Source organism: Rhyacophila brunnea, unplaced genomic scaffold (assembly GCF_057557595.1).
Source record: "Rhyacophila brunnea isolate RB1 unplaced genomic scaffold, BYU_Rbru_1.0 scaffold_3, whole genome shotgun sequence".
NCBI lineage: Eukaryota > Metazoa > Arthropoda > Insecta > Trichoptera > Rhyacophilidae > Rhyacophila > Rhyacophila brunnea.
The window spans coordinates 49,786,550-49,809,087 of NW_028232965.1; the positions used below are offsets into that span (position 1 = coordinate 49,786,550).

At 33.5% G+C, this 22,538-nt stretch overlaps 1 protein-coding gene across 13 annotated transcripts in view; it reads left to right on the plus strand.

Moving 5' to 3' along the window:
- Positions 1–19,245, plus strand: part of LOC147068486 (ATPase family AAA domain-containing protein 2-like) — a 31,301-nt gene extending 12,056 nt beyond the window's left edge. For all 13 annotated transcript variants that reach the window (XM_085952154.1, XM_085952158.1, XM_085952155.1 and 10 more), the window contains 15 exons: positions 4–282; positions 1,436–1,572; positions 2,912–3,123; positions 4,184–4,290; positions 4,416–4,615; positions 6,296–6,473; positions 8,493–8,690; positions 8,983–9,139; positions 9,515–9,681; positions 10,074–10,222; positions 13,814–13,998; positions 14,576–14,826; positions 15,242–15,543; positions 17,474–17,574; positions 18,229–19,245. In XM_085952154.1, coding sequence (XP_085808280.1) covers positions 4–282; positions 1,436–1,572; positions 2,912–3,123; positions 4,184–4,290; positions 4,416–4,615; positions 6,296–6,473; positions 8,493–8,690; positions 8,983–9,139; positions 9,515–9,681; positions 10,074–10,222; positions 13,814–13,998; positions 14,576–14,826; positions 15,242–15,543; positions 17,474–17,574; positions 18,229–18,449 — 2,844 coding nt within the window. In that variant the 3' untranslated portion in view covers positions 18,450–19,245. The remainder of the gene's footprint in view (positions 1–3; positions 283–1,435; positions 1,573–2,911; positions 3,124–4,183; positions 4,291–4,415; positions 4,616–6,295; positions 6,474–8,492; positions 8,691–8,982; positions 9,140–9,514; positions 9,682–10,073; positions 10,223–13,813; positions 13,999–14,575; positions 14,827–15,241; positions 15,544–17,473; positions 17,575–18,228) is intronic.
- Positions 19,246–22,538: the final 3,293 nt, after the last annotated feature.

A 22,538-nucleotide genomic window follows, 5' to 3' on the forward strand; every position in this document is an offset into this window, starting at 1 on the left:
CAGGTTGGTGGATTAGAAGGCCACATAAGATGTTTACGGGAAATGGTTCTATTTCCTTTAATGTATCCGCAACTGTTTCAAAGGTTTGGCACCCGTCCCCCAAAGGGTGTCCTCTTCCACGGACCTCCGGGCACGGGTAAGACGCTGTTGGCTCGAGCCCTGGCCAGCGAGTGCTCAATACAGGGTGGACAGAAGGTCTCTTTCTTCATGAGGAAGGGGGCCGACTGCCTAAAGAAATGGGTCGGAGAAAGCGAAAGGAATATCAAGCTTCTCTTTCAACAAGTGAGTATGTTTCATTTGCAATATTTAATAGTTTCTTGTACTTCCTATTACATACAAGCTTATATCATTGGGTTAATGCAGAGATATTGCATTATTAACAGTATTTACCGAAAATGGGTTATTATATTGTCCGACATCAAGAAATCAGCGATAACAGGAAGTCGCTGTAATCGCATAGTAGAAGACTTCTCAATAACGTACCTGTCATGGCGGCAACGCGTGCTAGAGGCGTGTAAAAAGCTTCAATTTATGTAAATTGACAGATCCGTACACCACAGGAGCGTAAAATGAAATGATAAATTTGGGGGCGTTCCTCATTTTAAAACGGAAGTGCAATTAGCTGCGCTGGAGGGGATTGTTAGCTCACAGTTTTAACATGTGGATAAAAGTTCTTGTTTGACAGTAATGCGCGTCTGCATCATTCCTTTGTGATCTAAAAACAAGATATTTGAGAGGATATTGTCTCATTCAAATACATTATGTGTACATATTTATATATCACCTTTGATTTTCAATCGATTCAAATTGTTTAAATTCGATTGTTTCAAAACACTCTAAACCCGATGTACAATTTGTATGCATCGAAACAATCATAAATAACTTACATACTGTTCAAAAGGACCACTGCTGGTTTTTATAGTTTATGGATCTTTTCGTCTGACTACTACAAAATAAGTACAGTAAAACCTCGTTAATACGAATTCCACGGGACTGAAAATCGAAAAAAAATTTGAATTACGAATGAAATGTATGGGGGAAAAATATAAAAATTGTGAATTTTTTTTTTTTGATTTTCATTAATATTGTTTACGATCAGCTGTGCCTACAAAATTTCCGGTTCCGTGTGTGTTAATGGGTCATAAAATGTCAGGATTATTTTTATTAGCTTCTTAAAATAAGTAATTTATGATGTTTTAAGAAAAGTGCGTCACAATTTTCAATGCTCATGAAATAGTGTACTTTATTACGATTTATTGAATATTTTTTTATGCCAGGACTCATTTTAAGGAAATCTCAGGAAATAATTTCTAATTAAAGAATGTTCAAGGGACTTTTTTTTCGCGAAAATTTCGAATTATCCGTGTTCTTATTAACGAGGTTTTACTGTACCTATCTACTGCCATAAATTTTTACATTTGCTTTTCTGTTCTAGGCCAGTAAAATGAAACCAAGCATAATATTCTTTGATGAAATTGACGCTCTGGCACCAGTGAGGAGTGTCCGGCAAGAACAAGTCCACACCAGTGTTGTTGGCACCCTGCTCGCCGAAATGGATGGACTATGTGACAGGTATGAATATACTGCAATGCTAACAGCAAATACTTAAATATGCATTATTATATAGACTTATCATTGTATGATAACTGCCTATGTCTTCACGTGATAATAGCACCTGTGCACGTGCATGGATTTACTTGCACCAATAGTGTGTATTTTAAACTATCTCATTCTTCAAGAGTAAGTGACACGTGATGTTGTCATTATTTTATAGTACTATTATTAACCCCAAAATGAGTCAGTGTAGTTCGTTTTTTTCCGGCAGGTTCGCTACTATCGTTCTACTGCGCAGACGCAGATATTGAGCAAATGCCAACTGTCACGTGAAAATTCAGAAGCTTCCAAACTTTTTTGATTCACGCGTGCAATCTTGCAACTTGCAGGATAATACATGTTTACACATGCATTTCCTTGTTATGGCCGCGATAAATATGTACCGCCAGCAGTAAATCCATGCACATGTAAACGGGGTATATCTTAGTAAAGGCTTAATTACACTGGCAGACTCACAGATCCAACTATCCGCGCCGACCGTCGTGACCAACGTCTTTACACTATAAACAATTACACGTAACAATTCGATCGCGTTGGTCCTTGCTTTTGATTGGTTTAAAAATAAACATAGTGTTGGTATTATTAAAAATATAGGTTGACTGAAAACTATTTCTTCGTTAGATTGGTGGCTACACTGAACAGTTTTCCCTCGCTATTTTACGTCAAAACTCAGCTATCAAACCTAACTATAAATATATTTTATGCAAGTAGCGAGTCGCGGCCATTTGTCCTCGGCGCTAGTCCAGATAGTTTTTTCATTTTTCGCCATCTTGAGGATAGTTATTGAGAGAGATGTTTACAACTGAAGTGATGAATTCAGAATGACCGGCTATCTGCAGTGGCATGACTCACAAGCGGGCGGTAGCTTCAAATATTTTCGTACATTCTCGGCAACCTTTGCTCGAATCTTCTTGAATCGTGACAGACAGAAATAGGATTGGTTCTAATTTACTCACAATCATTCACGATCCTGGAAAACCATAGATAATAGATTTTGGCAATAGTGGCAGACGATCGGGCCAGATGCAATCTGCCAATGCAATTTGAGCATAAAGAAAGTCAGTGATTGTATCATAAAATAAATAACCCTTTTTGAGATTAATTATTGTTTTTATTCTATTAGGTTAAATTGAAAAAAACCACACTTCCTTCAAAAATCAAGGTTTTTAAATTGAAATGAAAAAAATAAGGTTGAGTAATTTCCATATAAAACTAGGTTATCGAAATGATCAGATTTTATAAATACATAGATACATAATATTGTCTAAAAATAAGTAAATTTCTTATCTATTCACAGGGGTGAAGTAGTGATAATAGGTGCAACAAACAGATTAGATGCAGTAGATCCAGCTTTGAGAAGAGCTGGACGCTTTGACAGAGAACTTCACTTCCCGCCTCCGCCCGCTTCGCAGAGAGCAGCCATTTTAAAAGTTATCACAAGTAACTGGAACCCGCCACCTCTGCCTGCGACTATTCAACACTTGGCTGAAATCACCAGTGGCTATGGAGGTAATTGGACAATCGTTGTTTTTCTTTATGCCAATATTTACGTGCTCAATATAATATTCTGTGCTGTTGTTGCAAAGAGAATGAACTACTACACGGACCTCTTTAAGTAAATAATCTTAAATTTGGAGATAATTATTGGCTCTAAAGTTTTAAACACAAAATTCCGCAAATATGTTAATAAAGTGATGGAATAAGATATAAATAAACGTTTTGTTTAATAATTAAAATATAACAATTTATTAGTTGTCAAGTCACACAATTTGCTCTGGATAATTTTTCCACTTGAGATTCACAGAAAACGGTTTTCGCTTCATACTTACTAAGTATGTAAATATATTATTTTATTTTCTCATGTCATAAAAAACGGTATTTAAAAATTTCAAGATCGAGTTGTCAAAAATTTCCAGGGCACTTTTTGCATATGAATTAAATGAAAGCTTGGGGGAAAAATACAACTTTAATCCATTTTACAGACTGTGTCAGTCGGATAGGGGTTCCCCAAGATTTTACAAAATGTTTCAAGGGTTCCCCCGCCATCCGAAAAAAGGTTGGGTATTAGCCTAAAAGGACATTACTATAAACATACTACATAAAAGTGAAGGTTAAATTGTTCCACTATAAAAACAATTTATACAAATAGGTTTTGGAATAATCAAGTAAACGTGTTTTAATATTAATATTTTTAATAAACTGAACAGCTTCTTAACCTTAACTCCGATTTGACAAGAATGTGAGTTAAGGCTGTTGTGGTTCTGGTATGCTGTTAATGTGTTTAAATCGTTAAATTGAAATAAATTAACATTGCCCTGCCAAACAAGCAGATGTGAATGTGAATGGAGAGTATGGATATGAATCCTGTTATGAATAAATTTGAAAAATGACTTCCACTTCATATATTATGTAATATGAAAGTTTCATCTGCATAGAATAATGGTTTCCTTCAACATTTTTATAATCCTACAATTTTTGTTTACAGCTCAGAATGTAATTATTAACAAAGAGATTGTAGCTAACCAATTTTGTCATGCATTCAATATGAAATGAAATGTTATTTTTCTAGGTTCTGACTTAAAAGCGTTGTGCTCAGAAGCAGTTTTGAAGGCTTTAGAAAGGACGTACCCTCAAGTATACAATACCCAACATGCACTGCTCATTGATACTCAGAAGGTAATTATTTTTATTAATAATCTTGTAACATCCCGAGTAAACAAGCAATCCATCTCATTGATTTTAAGCCTTTACATTATAAGGTTAAAAAATTATACTAATTTTTAATCTGTGAATGTTTTCAGGTGGAAGTCCTGTGCGAAGACTTGGTTCGCGCAATGAAAGGAATAGTGGCTGCGGGTTCCAGGTGTAACCCTCCTCCGGCCCGCCCCCTATTTCCTCACCTCACTCCATTGCTTTCCTCTAATGTCGAATCAGCTATCATCTCCGCTAAGAAACTCTTCCCGCTTGCCGAAAAGCCACCTAAACAGGATTCCCAGCAAAGGTACAAATAGTGGATTATTACTAACTTCTCTTATCTTTCATTGGAATGAAGTGCTTATATTCCTGCAGGAAAAAAATATGTATTTTGACAATACCTGCAGTGCACGATTTATCATTTTCCCTTCCTATTTTACATTGTCTCTTCAAGTTATTTTTTCTGCAATATACACAATGAAACTGTTAGATATAGCTCAACTCCACCCAACTTTACCGGAGGAACAGCTATTGATCAACTTTCAAACAATTTTCATTACCAACTATAATGAATTGTGTAGCAACATTGTTAATGCACCTCGCGGGGGGGCTCCACCCCCCCAGGGCCCCTTAGATGATGGTCACTTAAACCCTGACGGCTAAAATTATTAAACATGGATACATGCTTTGCTTACTGATTCTCTGAATGCTGGTTGTCCAAATTCGAAAGAAAATTTATTTGTCAAAGTAACCGAATCTAAAGGATTCAAACAATTCCACTTTTCTGAAAATTTAAATTTATGAACTCATATACTAATGTTGGTGCGTAAGTATTTGCTACACATAATCGTTAGGAGTAATGGTCAACGTGGGTTTATGATAGCTGAAATAAGTTATGTAATTTTTAGAATGAATTTTGACAATGTAGCGAGCGAAGATCAAATCGATGCACGACCCACCATGAGTAGTCAAGAGATCTGGATTCGTTATCAGCAGAAGTCCGAACGCATCCTCCATGAAAGTGATGAAATGTTGGTTTTCTTTTTTCTTGAGATCCAAGTTGATATCACCAGACAGGAGTATAGGTATTGTAGCATATTTAAGAAGTTGAAGGAGGACAATGAGAACCGGAACAGACGAACAGTATGTTGCGCTGTAGGCTGTATGCGAGCAACTGAACAATAATATTATGCTGTGGCACGGCGGGGCAGGCGGCGCACGCGGACGGGCTGCTCTAGCTTTTGTGACTCGACTAATACGTATTTTTCATAACGTTTTCGGCTCAGAGTTCATGAGTAAAGCATGTATCCATCCTAAAATTTGTATGTTCAGAAATCAATAATAGTATCTCCTTTTCATTAGCATAAATACAGTAAAACCTCGTTAATACAAATTCCATAGGACCAAAAATCGAAAAAAAAATCAAATTACAAAATATGAAATGTATGGGGATAAAATATAAAAATTTTGATTTTCATTAATTTTGTTTACGAAATTAACTACGAAATTTCCGATTCCGTGTAGGTTTGATTTGATTAGGTTAGGTTTGATTTGATCAGGTTAGGTTTGATTTGATTGGGTTAGGTTTGATTTGATTAAGTTAGGTTTGAATGTCAGGATTATTTATTATATTACCTTCTTAAATAAAATAGGGAATTTATGATGTTTTAAGAAAAATCTGTCACAATTTTCAATGACTGGCTCATGAAATAGTGTACTTTATTACGATTTATTGAATATTTTTGTATGCCAAGACTCTGCAATCATTTAAGATAGCCAGTTATTAGCCAGATTAAGTAAGCCAAGACTCTGCAATAAACGAATTAAAGGTATGATTTTATATGAAAATCATGTTCAAGGGGGTTCTTTTTTTGCGAAAATTTCGAATTACGGCGAATTTCGAATTATCCGTGTTTTTATTAGCGAGGTTTTACTGTACATACAAATAGTTTTTCATTAATTCCAATGTTGAATTGGATATTTTCAGCATTGCGGATACGGTAAATCATCACTGGTCTTCCGTACTGCTGCTTAGAGGAGACTGCGCCACTTCCCATATCGGTCCGGCATTGCTTTCGGCTATGGAGCACTGTGCAGTCCGCGAAATCAGCCTTTCTGCTCTGCACCAAGGCATGTGCCTTACGACTGAACACGCACTACTCTCAGTAAGTAAATATACATAAATCACAAAAGTTTTTACAAATCTCTTCACGTAATTATTATGTTATCAAATCTTTTCTAATCAGTGAATTTCTAATTTAATATATTTCTCTTCGGTTGCATTAGGATGCTATTCTGGCCCTGCTATAAATATCAAATATATCATACGTATCTTTTATTGTGTTAACTGTCAATTCATAGTGGAATGCATTGTATTATTAATTTTAACTTCTTCACCGCGGAGCATTTAATTACCACATTTAAATAACATGCTAATTATATCGAATGGCCAACTAATGAGGACACAACAAGTGTGCCGTCATCGCTGAAAGGATTAATAAAAACACAAATTTTATTCTACTGCTTCCACTTTTTTGCGTTTTTATTAAAATTAATAAATATATTATAGGTATCACGTATTTTGCCTAGAGCGTACTTCAGTGAAACGGCAAATAATTTTCAACAGTAGGTACAACAAAATTTCACACTTGTCGCCTGGACTCGCCAATCGGAGACTGACTGTCGAGGTGTGCGCACGTCGATTTGTTTTGTCATGGCGTCGGATTAATATATTCTTAGAGCGGAATGCACAATCTAAGATTTCGTTCCTAAGGATAAGTCGCCGAAAAGCATGACTTAACTATAGACAATCCTGAGTATAGAGTTAAGGAATCCTTAACCATAGACTACTTTTGTTATGAACACGTCCCCTTCTGTATTACCATTTACCACTGACAGCTGCTGTCAAAATAAATTCGCATGTCTATAACACAGTCCATACACTCAAATTCATTTAACAATGTATCTCAATATGGATATTGATAGTGTTAATTCGTTTGGCATGTACTTGCAGAATATTATTTTATTTTTATACGCCAGCCCGCAGAAATACAAAATACCAGATGAAGAATGACACTTGATGCTAGTGTTTCCATGTTAAAAAAAAATCTTGTGGTGCCTGTGGAATCACGTATAATGACTTATAACGGAAACATAAGAGTATTATAATTAAATATTAATATGTATTTATAGTTATTGCATTTATAAAATGCAGTTGTCATATTTTTTCATCGTTTAACAATTATAAAATAATTTACCTAATTTACCTAACGAGAATTTTTAAATATGGTATTATTTTCAATAAAAATGATCTTAACTAAGGACAGTGTTTCTGCATAGTGTTTTCTGCTAAGGAAATTTTAGTTATGACAAATGTTTCTGCATTCCGCTCTTAAATCATATAAAGATGACTAAAAAACTTTACGTATGTACTTGAAAAAGAAAACATGTCAATGAATATACTATTATTATTAGTAATATAACATTAAATGAATGCATGTTGAATTTTTATGACAAATTATATTCCTTATAGTCCTTTGCACAATCCGCGCATCGCCTAGCCACGATCTTTCCTCAACTGAAGTATAGCCTTAATCAGTTCAGTTAAATGTTTGTCTCTTGGTAAAGATGAATACCATCAGTCCCCTATCTTGAGAGGCGCCCAATAGAGGGATATCAATGTACATTTTATATCTCAAGCAATTTCTGTGGTAAAATGCTAATTCAAAATTGATGGGATCGGAATTTCAAAGAAGAAAATTATTTCACTTTGTGGTAAATGCTAATTTTAATGCCCACAATGGCCAAGAGGGGCAGCATGTTGTCCAATAATGTCATTGCTCCTGGGAATAGGTTAAGCAATTGGCTAACATCCATTTCTCCTAACAACAAAAATCTGTTAATACAACCTCCATCCAGTGGAGCCCCATATACATACATATTCATTTTCTTGACACTACAACAGGCCACGAGGTCTAATGACTAGTGTAGTGAAACAATAGTGTATTTAGTAATATAAGAGAAATCACAAAAACCCAGACTGAGGAAATCACATAAATATATTGTGACCTCACCAAATCGAACTCAGGGCCCCCAGGTGAAAGACCAGCGCCTTACGCACTCATGGTTAAGAAAAATGGTGATATATGTATTTCTTTTTTTCACTAAGACTCTTCTTTCCACAGATATTCTCAGAAGTGCGTAGATGTGCTCAGGCAGATACAGGCTGCATATTGTACGCACCATCTGTAGATTTGCTGTGGCCTCTGTTGGGTGAGACAGGAACTTCTCTTTTATTGCATCAATGGCAAGAATTATCCACCACTGCCAACTGTCTGCTACTCGCCACATGTGATAGTGATTATGATAAATTGCCAGAACAGGTAATGCATATTTTTATAAATGTTTTGCTTTCAACCGATATGATCCGTGAAGACATAATTGACTATATACAAGAAATATATTTATATAGCTTCACCATATTTTAATATAAATGTATTTTTGAAGGTCTGGAGATTTGAAAGAAGCCAAGACTTCAAGTTATTCTACATAACTCTTTACAACTTTTTGTAAATGAGGTCTTGTTATCAATCCATTAACATAACCTGTATTATGTGGAAGCCCTTGTGCTCTGCTTAGGAAGTGAAATGCTAAAATAATGATATTTTCTTGCAGGTCCGCTGGCTGTTCCCTCCATATAAAGACTGCATACACGAAATCAAACCGCCGACTCCGGCAGAAGTTACAAATTTCTTAAAACCTCTCTTCCTAGTGAGACCACTCGAACTGCCATACGTTAATAAAGCTAACAAACTGCCAGAATTACCCAAAGGTATAATCATTAATTACATTACAATCTTTACCCAAATTTATCAATATTCTAGAAAGTAATTTTTACACTTCTTGATTGCTCGATATATTGATTTCCGTTATAACAGCCCTTTATAATCAATTTACATGCAATATTTTTTATATAGGTACATCTAAAAAATAGACAATTCGAACTAAATAAAAATTTTGGGATTCAACGGAATCTTGTTGGTAATCATCAGTTTATGACATAATTAAATAAAAATAAAAATAGATACTAATTATTCTAGGAAAATTATTCTCCTTCCACCTGTGTTTAAATCTTTGATGTGAATGATGGCATTTGTAATAAGTGTCATACCTAAATGCGTATTGAAATGTTGAATGATATTTTCAGCTCCCCCTCCCCCGCCAAGTTTACCATCAGCTCTGGAGCAGCGCCGTGCAGCCCGCAAGGAGGCTAATATCCTAAGAGAGCTGCGTATCTTTCTGAGGGATGTCTGCCGAAAACTCGCCGCCAACAGGCGCTTCTACAAATTCACTAAACCTGTGGACCTTGAAGAGGTATGATAGTTTATTATTAATTTACTTAACCCTCAATAGCCGAGTTAATTGAGCGGATGTTTATGAAGTTATGGAACAGGAACTCGATCCTGCAGTTGTAGAATTAAAAAATGCATGTTGTTTTTGAATGTGTGTTTGATTCAGTCCAAACCCAATTGGTTAGGTGAATGGCTAATAAGCATTACTTGTTAAATCCAATTGCCAATCTCGGTTTTCAAAGAAAAATAAATCTTCAAGATACAGTGTTTATTAAAGGACCAGACGGTCAGTGCTTTGTGGTGCACGCATTGAACACCGCTAACAGTCACATGTTTTTTGTATACTTGATATACACAGTATATTAAATTAGTTTTTATTGTGATAACGTTTTAAGATGAGGTAACTTGATTCAGGTGACGGATTATTTGGAAATTATCAAAGAACCGATGGACTTGGAGACGATGATGACTAAAGTAGACATGCACCGCTACCACTGCGCCCGGGACTTCCTTCGAGATATCGATCTCATCTGTGCCAATGCCCTCGAGTACAATCCTGATAGGTAATTATTATTATCTCTTTACTCAGTGTCGCATCACATTCATCTTTATTTTCTGCTATCTTTTCTTTTCATTTTGAGTGTAGCATTATTTTAATATGAATATGGTGATATTCCAGAAAATATACATATTATTTTCAATACACTCAGCATGATATCTATTGACTTGCTAAGCCTAAAGGGCACAACTTTACATGAGAACAATTTGAAATACGAATTTTATTTGTATTCTTCATTTATTTTTCACTAACTACCCTACCAAAAAATAGTTCCTCGTCACGGAATACCTTTTTCTGAGACACTTTTGGACCACTGAGAATACTAAGATAGTTGTATCTTAGTATCCTAAACAATCTAAACCCATAAATAACACATTTTCACCACTAAAAGTCCCTTATGCCCTTTTGGCTTAGCACCCTCGTTATGATACCTATATTGACCAATCACAACTATTGTCCTCCCAAGGTTGATTGCACTTTATTGCAGATAATTTTACTTAACAGTTGATGCTATTTAAAAAATTCTGTTGCCTTCTTTCACCACCGATTTCTGTATTTAAATAAATACGACATGTCCTACACAATATACATGCAGTAATGCGAAATAGTAAAGATAATATATTTTGTTGCCATCCTCTCTAATGATCAATATTTAATTATCCAACCGCCTCTCTCCCGCACTGTGAATTTTAAGTGGAATATAAGTTCAAACATCAATCTTATTTTCACTAAGAGAAATCGCTCACTATCTCTTACAAACGAAAAGTGAATTTTTAAAATACATAAATATTCTGCTCCATTGCGTATTATAAAATTAATACTGTCTAGTGACAGTACCTACTTTATGAAATTTGATTTTAAATTCTAATTGATTTTGTACTGTGGCATTTGCCATTCATGGTGAAACCCAGGTTACAAAAAATGATTCAAATGGAATAGTACAAAACTTAAATCAATAATAATTATAACTTTAAAAATATTGTGATGATGATTTATTGTGGACATGTGCGCGAACTGAGGATTTACTCGAATGATTATTATATTGGTCAACGTTGCCTGTTATTTATTTTGTGTTATGATTTATTTTCTTTATTGGAACTTCTTTTTTTTATTTGATTTCTGTATGCTAATCACTTCATCATTCAGTTTCTTTAAAGAAAAATAGCAATAGCGATTTTTCTATTCAATTAAAGGAATTTTGCTATATTAATTAAAATTATGTCTTTTTTTCAGGAAAGGTATAACTATTACAATAAGAACCATTCAAACTAGTATGCATAATTTATATATTTTACAACAATTGCATACTATTTCAAAATAAATATCTTGCCTCCATCAATTTATAAACCTTTACAGAGATCATTTTATAATATGATCGTTTTCTATGACCATTTATTTGTATTGAAGAGATTACCTTTTACTTTTCCCAGTACCTACCGATTATTAGATTTAATGATCTACTCGATTATGAAAATATAAAATTGTATGAATTTGACATGTACATATTGCTATTTTTCAATCTGTGTATTAATTACTTACTCATTTTTATATCATCATGTTTATCATCACTTCTTCATGCTTTCATTAGAATAAAGGGGATAAATAGGTATGCTATAATAGCCTTTCAAATTGCATGGTTATATATATATTTTTTTTACATAATATTCAGTTCCTTCGTATGCAACTTTTTCTTTAAAAATTTACATTTCAATTGTTTGGTAAACGCAGGGTATTTCTTACCTGTGTATCAACGCGACTTATTTTTATTGGATTTTTAGTATCCATGTTTAAACCCGACCGGTCCATTTACAGCAGATATCTTCTTGACCTTTCACTATAGTGATTGGTCAGTTTTGCATAATCGTATGAATAAATCCCTAGTCTTTATCTTAATTAGTAGAGATTATCTTAATGCCCTATGTCATAACATTTCTACGTAACATGTTATCAAGTTAAATTTCAAAGACATCAAAAATTAGTTTTGTTTGTAAAAATGAAAATTATTTCAAACATTTAAACAGAATCTATAAATTTATCATATTTCTTATTCTAACTGTTGCATGTATAAATTAGTTGTGGTATTATTTGATTATTGTGCATTTATTACTGTATTACATATAGTGGTAGCCAAAGATGTTGAATCTTCTTCCAGGTGGATGGAGTCTTCAGTGGTTTCTTAAAAAATCACTGAAACCGGTTTCAGTTTGACGTATGTTCCATTTTTGTTTAGAAGAAAGAAATAACATGGTGGAGGAGAACATTAGAAGTTTGTTTGAGAATTAGTGGTCCGTTTTTTGCGTCACTTTCATACATTGGTGGTAGCACAGTGGGATTAAGGTGCGCAAATACCATTTCTTCAAAGGTGGACCATCGTCTACAGTCCTTATTGTCAACGGTGTTTACATCACCTTGTTTCAGTCAGCACAACTCCCAATCTTGTTATTTGTCCAAACTATTGTACATCACTTACAATGTGGTCATTTACAATAAAAATGTATGGAAATGCAAAATTTTTACATTCAATAAACTATATTCTCTACCTTCTACATGTTTATTTTATCACTCTTTGATGTTTATTTTTTTTTAAGTAATTTAAATTAATACATAATTGTGTATTGTCACTGTTGATTCTCAAATGCTTGTGCTATAATGTTCTTGAGATAAATAAAAGTGATAAATCAGTTAATCGTTGGATTATATTCATCATAATCGTTTTTGGCTCTACGCGCCCCGCCCCATCTTGAACAATCCACTGCTATTATTTTTCAATACTTTTGAGCATCTTGGCACGGTTCAACCCCATATCAGTCTCGAAAGCCAAGGTCTTCTTTTACTTACAGGGGATGAGTGTATCTACCCCCCCCCCCCCCCCCCCGCCTTGCATCCGGCATTCTAAGTATCTACATTACCATCAAGCACTGTTTGTATTTTCGTATGCCACATTATTATTCCACTCCCACAAAGTGAATATAGTTAGTTCATCATTTTGTCTCAACCTCCGGTGCTGATTTCTTTTGATATCCCTCAAAATTCTTCTCAGAATTCTGCCCTCAGAGATATCCATCTTTCCTCTTTCTCATGCTGTTTTTAGAGTACCAAGCATACTTATCCATATTACTGGATCCAGCACTTCTATTCCATTGTACACAGGACGAGTGGAATGATCTCGCCGTAATATTTTATTCCATTCGCGGTGGTTTCAAGGCATAGGAGACATTTTGGTTTTCTACTAAATTATAAAAACGAACATTCATTTGATTTAGTATAATTACAAGAAGAATAATATTGTTTATATGACTGCATAACTAGCTTTATATCTGCTTACTTATAGACTTCATCTTCTGTCAATTGAAGGTCAACTTAAAATATATATTTTGTAGTTTGGCAGACAAAACTGATTCTGATAATATTTAAAATTTATGTAAGTAAAAAATTTAATAAAACCAACGATTTTATTATTACAACCGTTATCTGTTGAAACATGAAAACTTGTAATTTAATTTCATATAAGCACTAAATAGAGAAACGTGTAATACCATTTAGTTATTAGAATGGATCAAATTCAGTTGTTTCATTGTGTGCTAAACATTCACAGGACGTCATCGGACAAGCAAATCCGTCACGAGGCGTGCTCTCTGCGTGATCACGCTCATACGCTGGTGGAGGTGGAGATGGACAGCGACTTTGAAGAGGCGTGCCGAGTGCTCGCTGATCGCCGTGCCGACCAGGGACTCATGCACGACCAGGATCTCCCCAACTTTATCTTCACTGCCCATACACGTGAGTAATTATAATATGACTTTCAAATTGTGTAATATTCTCAGTTGGTGATGCCTAGTTTTCTTTCATATTCATAGGAAAATTTCATTTTTTGAACACTTGGATAATCTTTTTTTGTTTCTCCATTAGAATTCATGTGTCACATATATATACACACACTACTAATGTTAGTTATGTCACACACAGCACATCCTGTAACTGTAGTCACTCGGGGTTGCAACGTTTATCCATTTTTCAGTATTTTGGTTTAAAATTATCATTTTTCATTCCCAAACACTTCAAAGTCGACTCTCTTTCGAACACTGATCTACCTAATACTAAAACTTCCACTACCTAAAGAACTGACTTTCAGGTTTGATGCCCGATAAGGTCACAATATTTTTTTGTGATTTCTCAAACCTTTTTGTTTCTGATTGTTTTACTACTTATACTAACTACTCTACTGCTGCACTACTGTAATTTTACCTCTTGTATTCTGTTGTAATGTTATATTATATATTCTCCTTGACTGTCTCAAGAATATGTTCTTCTGAGGGTCATAAGCCAGTACTTTATAAAGTGGTTTCCAAATTCACAGAGAGCAACGGCACAATGTCTGCCACGTCTTGCCATACGCTATCGCCGCCCACTACAATCGCCAACACATCCACCACCGCAGTGGTCGTGATAGACACTACGTCGCACCACAAGGCGGAAGGATCACCCATGGAAGAGTCGACCGCCGGAGCCAGCGCTTCCCAAGAAATCTCCAGAAAACGGAAGCGAAATAAGAGATCCCGTTGGTCGAAAGGCATCGACAAGAAACATAAAACTTCCATTGGCCATAAGGTATGATGGACATAATGTATTCTCTGCTCAACATCATTCCCGAAAGAATAATTTACGCCACAGTTAATATTTCAGTGTTTAATGCTTAATTGGTTTTTAAATTCATCTTATGAGGAGTTCATCATTTAACCATTCCCATTCGTAGATTAATTATTATCACACAAGCTCAAAAGAGAATATATGCTTATAATGTATCACATTATGTATTAGTAAATTGGATAGACTGAGCATAAAAGAAGGTGTGGAAGGGGCACCAAGTGAAATATAACAAGCGCAATCTAAACACTGTTGGCGACGGTGACCGACCTATAGAGGATGCCACGATAAGAAGATTCAACAGATCACTTCGGACTAATTGAATTCTCCTTATCTACTCTTAAAAATATCTAGAATAATTGATTGCCATTTCTTTCAGGATGCAAACAATCCACTCATCACAGACGAGGACTCAAAAGAGAACAAACCTATCTGCACGTCCCCGGTGAACGGCGAGCCGTCTCCGTCAAGTGTGGACAAGTCAGACGCGGAGGACCAAGAGTCCCGCTCCCCGGGCGGGGGCAGCCGCTCAACGGGCCGTGGCCGAGAGCCATCCACGGCAGGAAGGGCCGATACGTCTTACCCCGCTGCCGCCAGGAGACTGCAGCTCGATAATGCGGAGATACTGTTTGATGTGAATGCTGTCGATGTGCCACTTCCTAAACCTAAATCACTTGACAGGTGAACTGAATAAATTTTTAAACAGTCCTACAGTGAACAATTTTCAAATAGGTCAGTCGTATAAGCCTCATTTTTTGTGATAATGATTTACCAGTGGATTCAAAATATTACAATACAAGACAGCTGAAGTCCATTCATTAGTTACATTACATAGGAAGTCATCATTTTTTAATATAATAATTTTTTACAATGTGTGTGATAACATTGAAGAACTTAACAAGGCCAAAATCATATATCATAGAATGTCAATTATCCCAACCCCGGCTTTTCGTCTCTTGAAATTCGAGAATTCGAAATTGGTTTATTGAATTGTCGAAAAATATCTTTATTTCTTCTTTTAACTCAGCCGGCCCAAATTCTCTACCGGCCTTTAAAGGCTTTTCTTACCAAAATTTTCACTGGTAGTTTTAAAAATCCCATTACTCTTAAGGGGGGACATGCTCGTCGAAGGTCAAAATTGAGTTTTTATTGTATTTTCAAACCATGATCCTGGACTCTCCTGAAACGTTGTAGATAATCTATTTATATAATTTTGAAGCCTTATTATCCTTTATAGTTATTTTAAACATTTGATGACTGCATAAAGTATTTTTGTTACATAAAATAGTATTCTTTTAAACCTCTCGCTCTAATGTTTTAGAATATAGTCATATTTCGGTACATAACTGTGCAGTGGTGTTAAGATTTTTTACATTTATTAATTTTTAAACGCATTTATAAAACCATTAGTATAATTTATTACGAGATAATTTTTGTAAAATATTCACGATAAAAAATTATATTGATAATCTCTGTGATCCCAAATTTGACAAGAATTAGGCATTTTATTATTCAAAAAATCGGCAAGATTAACACATTTGAAGATGATTCTAATGATACTTATTATAAGCTATGTCTTTGACCATTCAAGTGTGATAAACATCTTATGAATAATGATTGCTTTATAATAATTATTGACCTAAGAATAAGGTAGTGTTTTTTTGAAATACGCCATTTCTTTTGTCATTCCCTAGGGGTTAAGCTACAACATACGGCCGTAGCCATAAATTGACAAACTATAATTAAAGTAGGGAGTAAAATTATGTTAACGCGCGTGTTTGAACATGTACCTAACCGAATTTTTTTTTAAACGGTACATGTTCAAAAACGCGCGTCAATATCATTTTACTCCCTACTTCAATTATAGTTTGTCAATTTATGGCTACGGCCGTATGTTGTAGCTTAACCACTGGGGAATGACAAAAGAAATGGCGTATTTCAAAAAAACACTACATTATTCTTAGGTCAATAATTATTATAAAGCAATCATTATTCATAAGATGTTTATCACACTTGAATGGTCAAAGACATAGCTTATAATAAGTATCTTTAGAATCATCTTCAAATGTGTTAATCTTGCCAATTTTTTGAATAATAAAATGCCTAATTCTTGTCAAATTTGGGATCACAGAGATTATCAATATAATTTTTTATTGTGAATATTTTACAAAAATTATCTCGTAATAAATTATACTAATGGTTTTATAAATGCGTTTAAAAATTAATAAATGTAAAAAATCTTAACACCACTGCACAGTTATGTACCGAAATATAACGATATTCTAAAACATTAGAGCGAGAGGTTTAAAAGAATACTATTTTATGTAATAAAAATACTTTATGCAGTCATCAAATGTTTAAAATAACTATAAAGGATAATAAGGCTTCAAAATTATATAAAAAGATTATCTACAACGTTTAAGGAGTGTCCAGGATCATGGTTTGAAAATACAATAAAAACTCAATTTCGACCTACGACGAGCACGTGGGCCGTTAATATTGGTTATATTATTAATGTTTGACTTTTTCAATAATAAAATGAATTAAAACAGGTTGGTTTATGAAGTCAGATTGATATATTTTAATGTGTGCTCATTTATTTTGTGTACAGCCAACACTCTCCTGGAAAACAAAGTGACAGGCGTTCCTCCGGTATGCTTACATCGACCCCTCATAGAAAAAAATCAACCCCTAACGATGTTTCTAGTCATGGTAAGATTTTGTTTTTGATCCTAATATTGAGAAAACTTAGTGATTTTAGCGTAATTACCAAGCCATAAAATAATAAATAGATTATATAGGAGAGTATATTCTCTCAGTAAATATAAGAGAGTATATTTTACTAAAGTCTACTATAGTGTATATGCATCATTTCAATTTAGAAATAACACTGATTTTAGTAATAATTAATATTATTATTTTATAATTAATTTAATGATTTTAATAACTCCGAAATAAAATTGAATTTAGATATGAGTCGCTAAACCGCTTTAGAATTTTTTTGAGTTTCGAGTAAATCACGAAACAGTGTTTTGTGCATTTATGATGATGTTGATGCTATTAGTGATGTTTTTTTCAAATTGATATCAGTGGTAACTATTATGACGTCATTCATCGAATTAGTGGGAATTTCACTATAAATAGATTTTATGAATTTTAGTGAATATTTCGATTTACGGCGAATTTCGAATTAACTGTGTTCGTATTAACGGGGTTTTACTGTAGTATTTAGGGTTGTAGAGTTAAATTTATGATACTAGTCTAATTCCAGGACAGCGATACATTTATATATTATTATGTATTATAAATTATATACGCATATCCTTTTTCGCCTACTATAACTATAAATGTTTACTTGAATTGCAGATGTGGAGAGTAAGCTTAAAATTAACGCGGACGATCTGGAGGCAGGCATGGTGCAGACAGTGAAAGCTGTCAAAGGGATAGGTGTGAAGCCGCTCATGGACTTGTACAGCCAACTCGACAGAGTAATCAATAAATATAAAGCACAATACGATCGGTCCAATTTGCTCGCAGATATGCTGGCTACTGTCAATAAATTTACACACATTTTACTAAAAAAGTAACATAGGAGATAAATTAAGCAGTGAACTGATTAGTAATGTTTAGTTAAATATTCTTTAAATCGAATTTGACGAAAACATAACTTTTTGTACCGAATGGCGGCAATATGGTATGAGATCGTTGATTCAAATTGTACTGGTTTATGTTACAACATTGTGACGTTTTTTTACAATATTCTGTACTTTGTGTAAGGAGGTAATATTTATTTATAAATTTCCTTTGAGATGTATAAAAATGTGTAGTTTTTTTTTTTTTTTCATTTTGTCATAGTATGTATTTTTTTTAAGCAACCTTTTTGTTATGATAATTGAACAGTATGCAAAAACTGTCGGTAAAACTTCCCACCTATAATTGTTTGCGTACTCTGAAATTAAATTCAAGCTCAATTACAATAATATTATGACTTATTGTATGTATTTCCTGTAGAGATGATAATAATCCACTATGTTCGTTAGTCCTCGAAATTATGGATTGTTTATCCTCGAAATGCTGCAATTATGAAATGTATCGTAGACTGAATTTCCTCGTTGCATTTTGCAGTATTTTAATTGTTACCATTTTTCAATACACAAACATTATTTTTATAATTTATATTTATGTTTTCTATTAGTATATTTTTTTGATTGATTATAATCGTATGTATGCCTACAATAAAATTATTAGTGTGTATTTTTTAGCATAATTTGTTTAAGTTCGTTTTCTATGTTTACTTATATTATTTGTATGCCCTTGTCGATGAATTACAGGATTTGAAAGATGAAAAATCTTCATTAAACTTTCATAATATTACGATTATTCAAATAGACTTTTATTTATCATTTTTATCACACCACACCTAATTCCATGATTCCTTGTTTCCTATACTCAATAAAGGTCAATTATATTTTTATTTCTTCAAAGAGCTCTCTTTTTTATTAAGAGTTGCACTATATGTCAATCAGTTATCAATTCAAACTTCCATCTTTAAACTATACTGAAAATTAATATTCTTTACTCGAAATACACTAACAACCTTTGATGTTTTACACTGCCCCCCATCGTCATCTTCGGTGCAGCATTCCGTGGTGGACCTTGCCATCACCATTCCAATCAATTTTCCACTATCCTATATTCTGAGATGTCTGGGTTACGCCATGCCAACTACTCAGACAGTTTCGCATCAAAATTTGCCAGCGTAGTCGATGGAAATCCAAACTTTTTTACTTTAAGCCCAACATTCTAATCCATGTGTGAGGAACTGGCTTCGACATTGTTCTGTATATCCGGATTTTCATTTTTCGAGAATTTGGACTCAAGATGTTTACGGATTCCAAAATAATATTATTTGGCTGTCTGTATTCGTCTTCTTATTTCTGTTTCTGTCATGATTCATGGTAACGATGGTGCACGGATAGATGAATTTATCGGTTTTATCATGGAAGTTATTCCCAATACGATGCAGCTACATGGTAATATATGTACCGTGTTGCTGCATTGAATCAATTATTTTGGTAGGTATCATGTATTAAATATTACTGGCATTTTAATTTTAAGGACACATTTTCCTTGGTATTCCAGCCTGCTCATTGATAATAATAAACATACCTATGGTTATTCTGGTATAGTCAAACATCTTAACCTTGAACTTGTGCACTTAGCGATGTCTTCTAATGCGCATGAATGACACAGAATGAATTTAATTTTGCTACCGATACTATTTCCAACTGCTCACATGAATCCTATTGTATCAATTTCTCTCACTCAGTGTCGCCCCAACTATGTCATATTTTCTGTCAAAACTATCAAACTTTACAATTATAGGGTGTTTATAAAAAATTGTACCACTGCAAGTAATATCATAAGTATAATTAACTTCTCCATTTTATTTGTATTATTTAACGATACTTTTTCTGCTATATCTACCTCTACAATGCATCATTCTAAATATCGACGGTGATCTGACATTATACTCAATTTTTCAGGGGATACAGAAAACTGTTTTTGTCGGTATCAGTATTATATTTATTTTTCAAGTGAAATGATTTAATATTAGTACTAAAACAGTGATTTAAAGAAGATGCACGAAAATTGTATTGTCATATACCTAATAAAAGAAATCATGCAGATAGACACTATTTTCCGCGTCAAATTTGAGCATTTTAGGATTTTTTTTCGTAGTACAATATTTCCATTCGATCCGTCACCAAATTTTGTACAAAATACACCAATAACCCAGAATTCGACAAAACTGCAGATAAATACTATTGTCAGATCACTGTCGATATTCTCGTCGAGGCTCAATATCACTAAAAGGCACATAAATAACATAATATATATGTACATATTGGTTTTTGTTATAGTTTTTAAACATTTTGCAAATACCAGAGAATCATAACTTTTTTTCCCGCTTTTTAACATACTATACTATTTTTTGATTCCAACGATACATATTAGGTATACCTTATATATTAATTATCCGAAAATGATTTGTTAACTACTAGTTTCCACCAATCAATAAATCACAGCTAAGACTTGTTATCCTAAAAAAATTAATTGGTTTTTTCATGAATATTTAATTTTCCCTGAAGTTATTTTAAATATAATATTAAACTAGGAATTGATTAAAATAGCCTGTGATAGAATTACGTAATATCCACTGAACTCATTTAATTATAGCCGTTGCATTTAGAGGCCTTAATACCATCTACATGTTTGCAAGGTATTCATAAATTTGTTATTATTTCAATATACCTACAAAAAATTAAATCCAATCAATATTTTCAGAGAAATATCCAATTATAAAAATGTCATCGAAAAAATATTCTGCATGCACTGCGAGTAGTGAGAATGCTTTTTTCTGAGGATTCACTGTATCCCACATACCTATACTTTTTAATCTGTTTAAAGTTTTGAAAACGTTATTTAATTGTTTGCATCAAAGTATACCGCATCAATGACTTTTAAGCTAAAACTACTATTAAAATAAATGCCTCTCGTTAAATAAATATAGTATAGCTACATACTACTTACCCAACCATTTTTTCAGAAAAAAGAACTGATCACCGATTACTGTATGCTGGGCTAAATGATTTTTTAGTTCCACAAAATGACCTCTTCGAATAGTCAAAGTGTACATTCTTAAATTTGAATTCAACAATATTATTATTTACATAATTTGGATGTCGGTTGATGCAATGAATCCATAACTTCTTCGTTGTGAACAATAGGAAAGATATTAGTGTGTTGGCTGTATTCTCTCAAACTTGTAAAATTTTAAACACTTAATACTGTGTATTTTTCACGTTAAGCGGGCTTGCCTATTATATAATAATATATCCGACCATTCTCAATACAAAGATACATATAACTTGCTTTTTCATTATTTCCAGAATGAAGTGGGGATAATGATTATTCAACCGATTTCACGTTTTAAGTTTCTAAATAATGTCTATTCTTCGATTATTATTGTCCTTTTTTTAAATTATTATTACATTCTACTAAAAACTCTTAATGGTGGTGTTAAATTCGTTTTGGTAAAAATGAATATGCCTAATGTATTAAGCAAATGTTGTGATTAAATCATAAGTGAACGTATAAATTATGTATACTATAACCTGAAATGTACTGAATTTCTTAAATATTAAATTGCATAATACTGTAATCTGTACTTTTTAGTGTATTGTTAAAAATATAAAAATAAATAATATCACATGTATTATCTAAAAATCCATGTCCTGTTGTGGTTTTTGTTTTCATTGAAATTTTAGGTTTTAAAAATCCAATAAAAAATCCCGAATAAACATTGCTTTTTAATTAAACGAATATACTTAATAAATATATAATTAATACCTACATACTATTGTTAGGTGGCTGGAGCGCGTCACACTTACGACCCGGAGACTTTTTTCAAAACATTGCAACCCAGACTTTTTCATACATAATATTTTGTTGCACGGAATTTCGATTGTCATGAATACAGAAAATATGCAGGTACAGGTCTCTCAGCCAGAGTTGAGGCAAGCCATAGCGAATACAGATACGAAAGATTGTGTGTATTTTTGCATTTCTGAGGCAACGGACATTGCACAACGTCTACAAGAAATAGCTGTTTG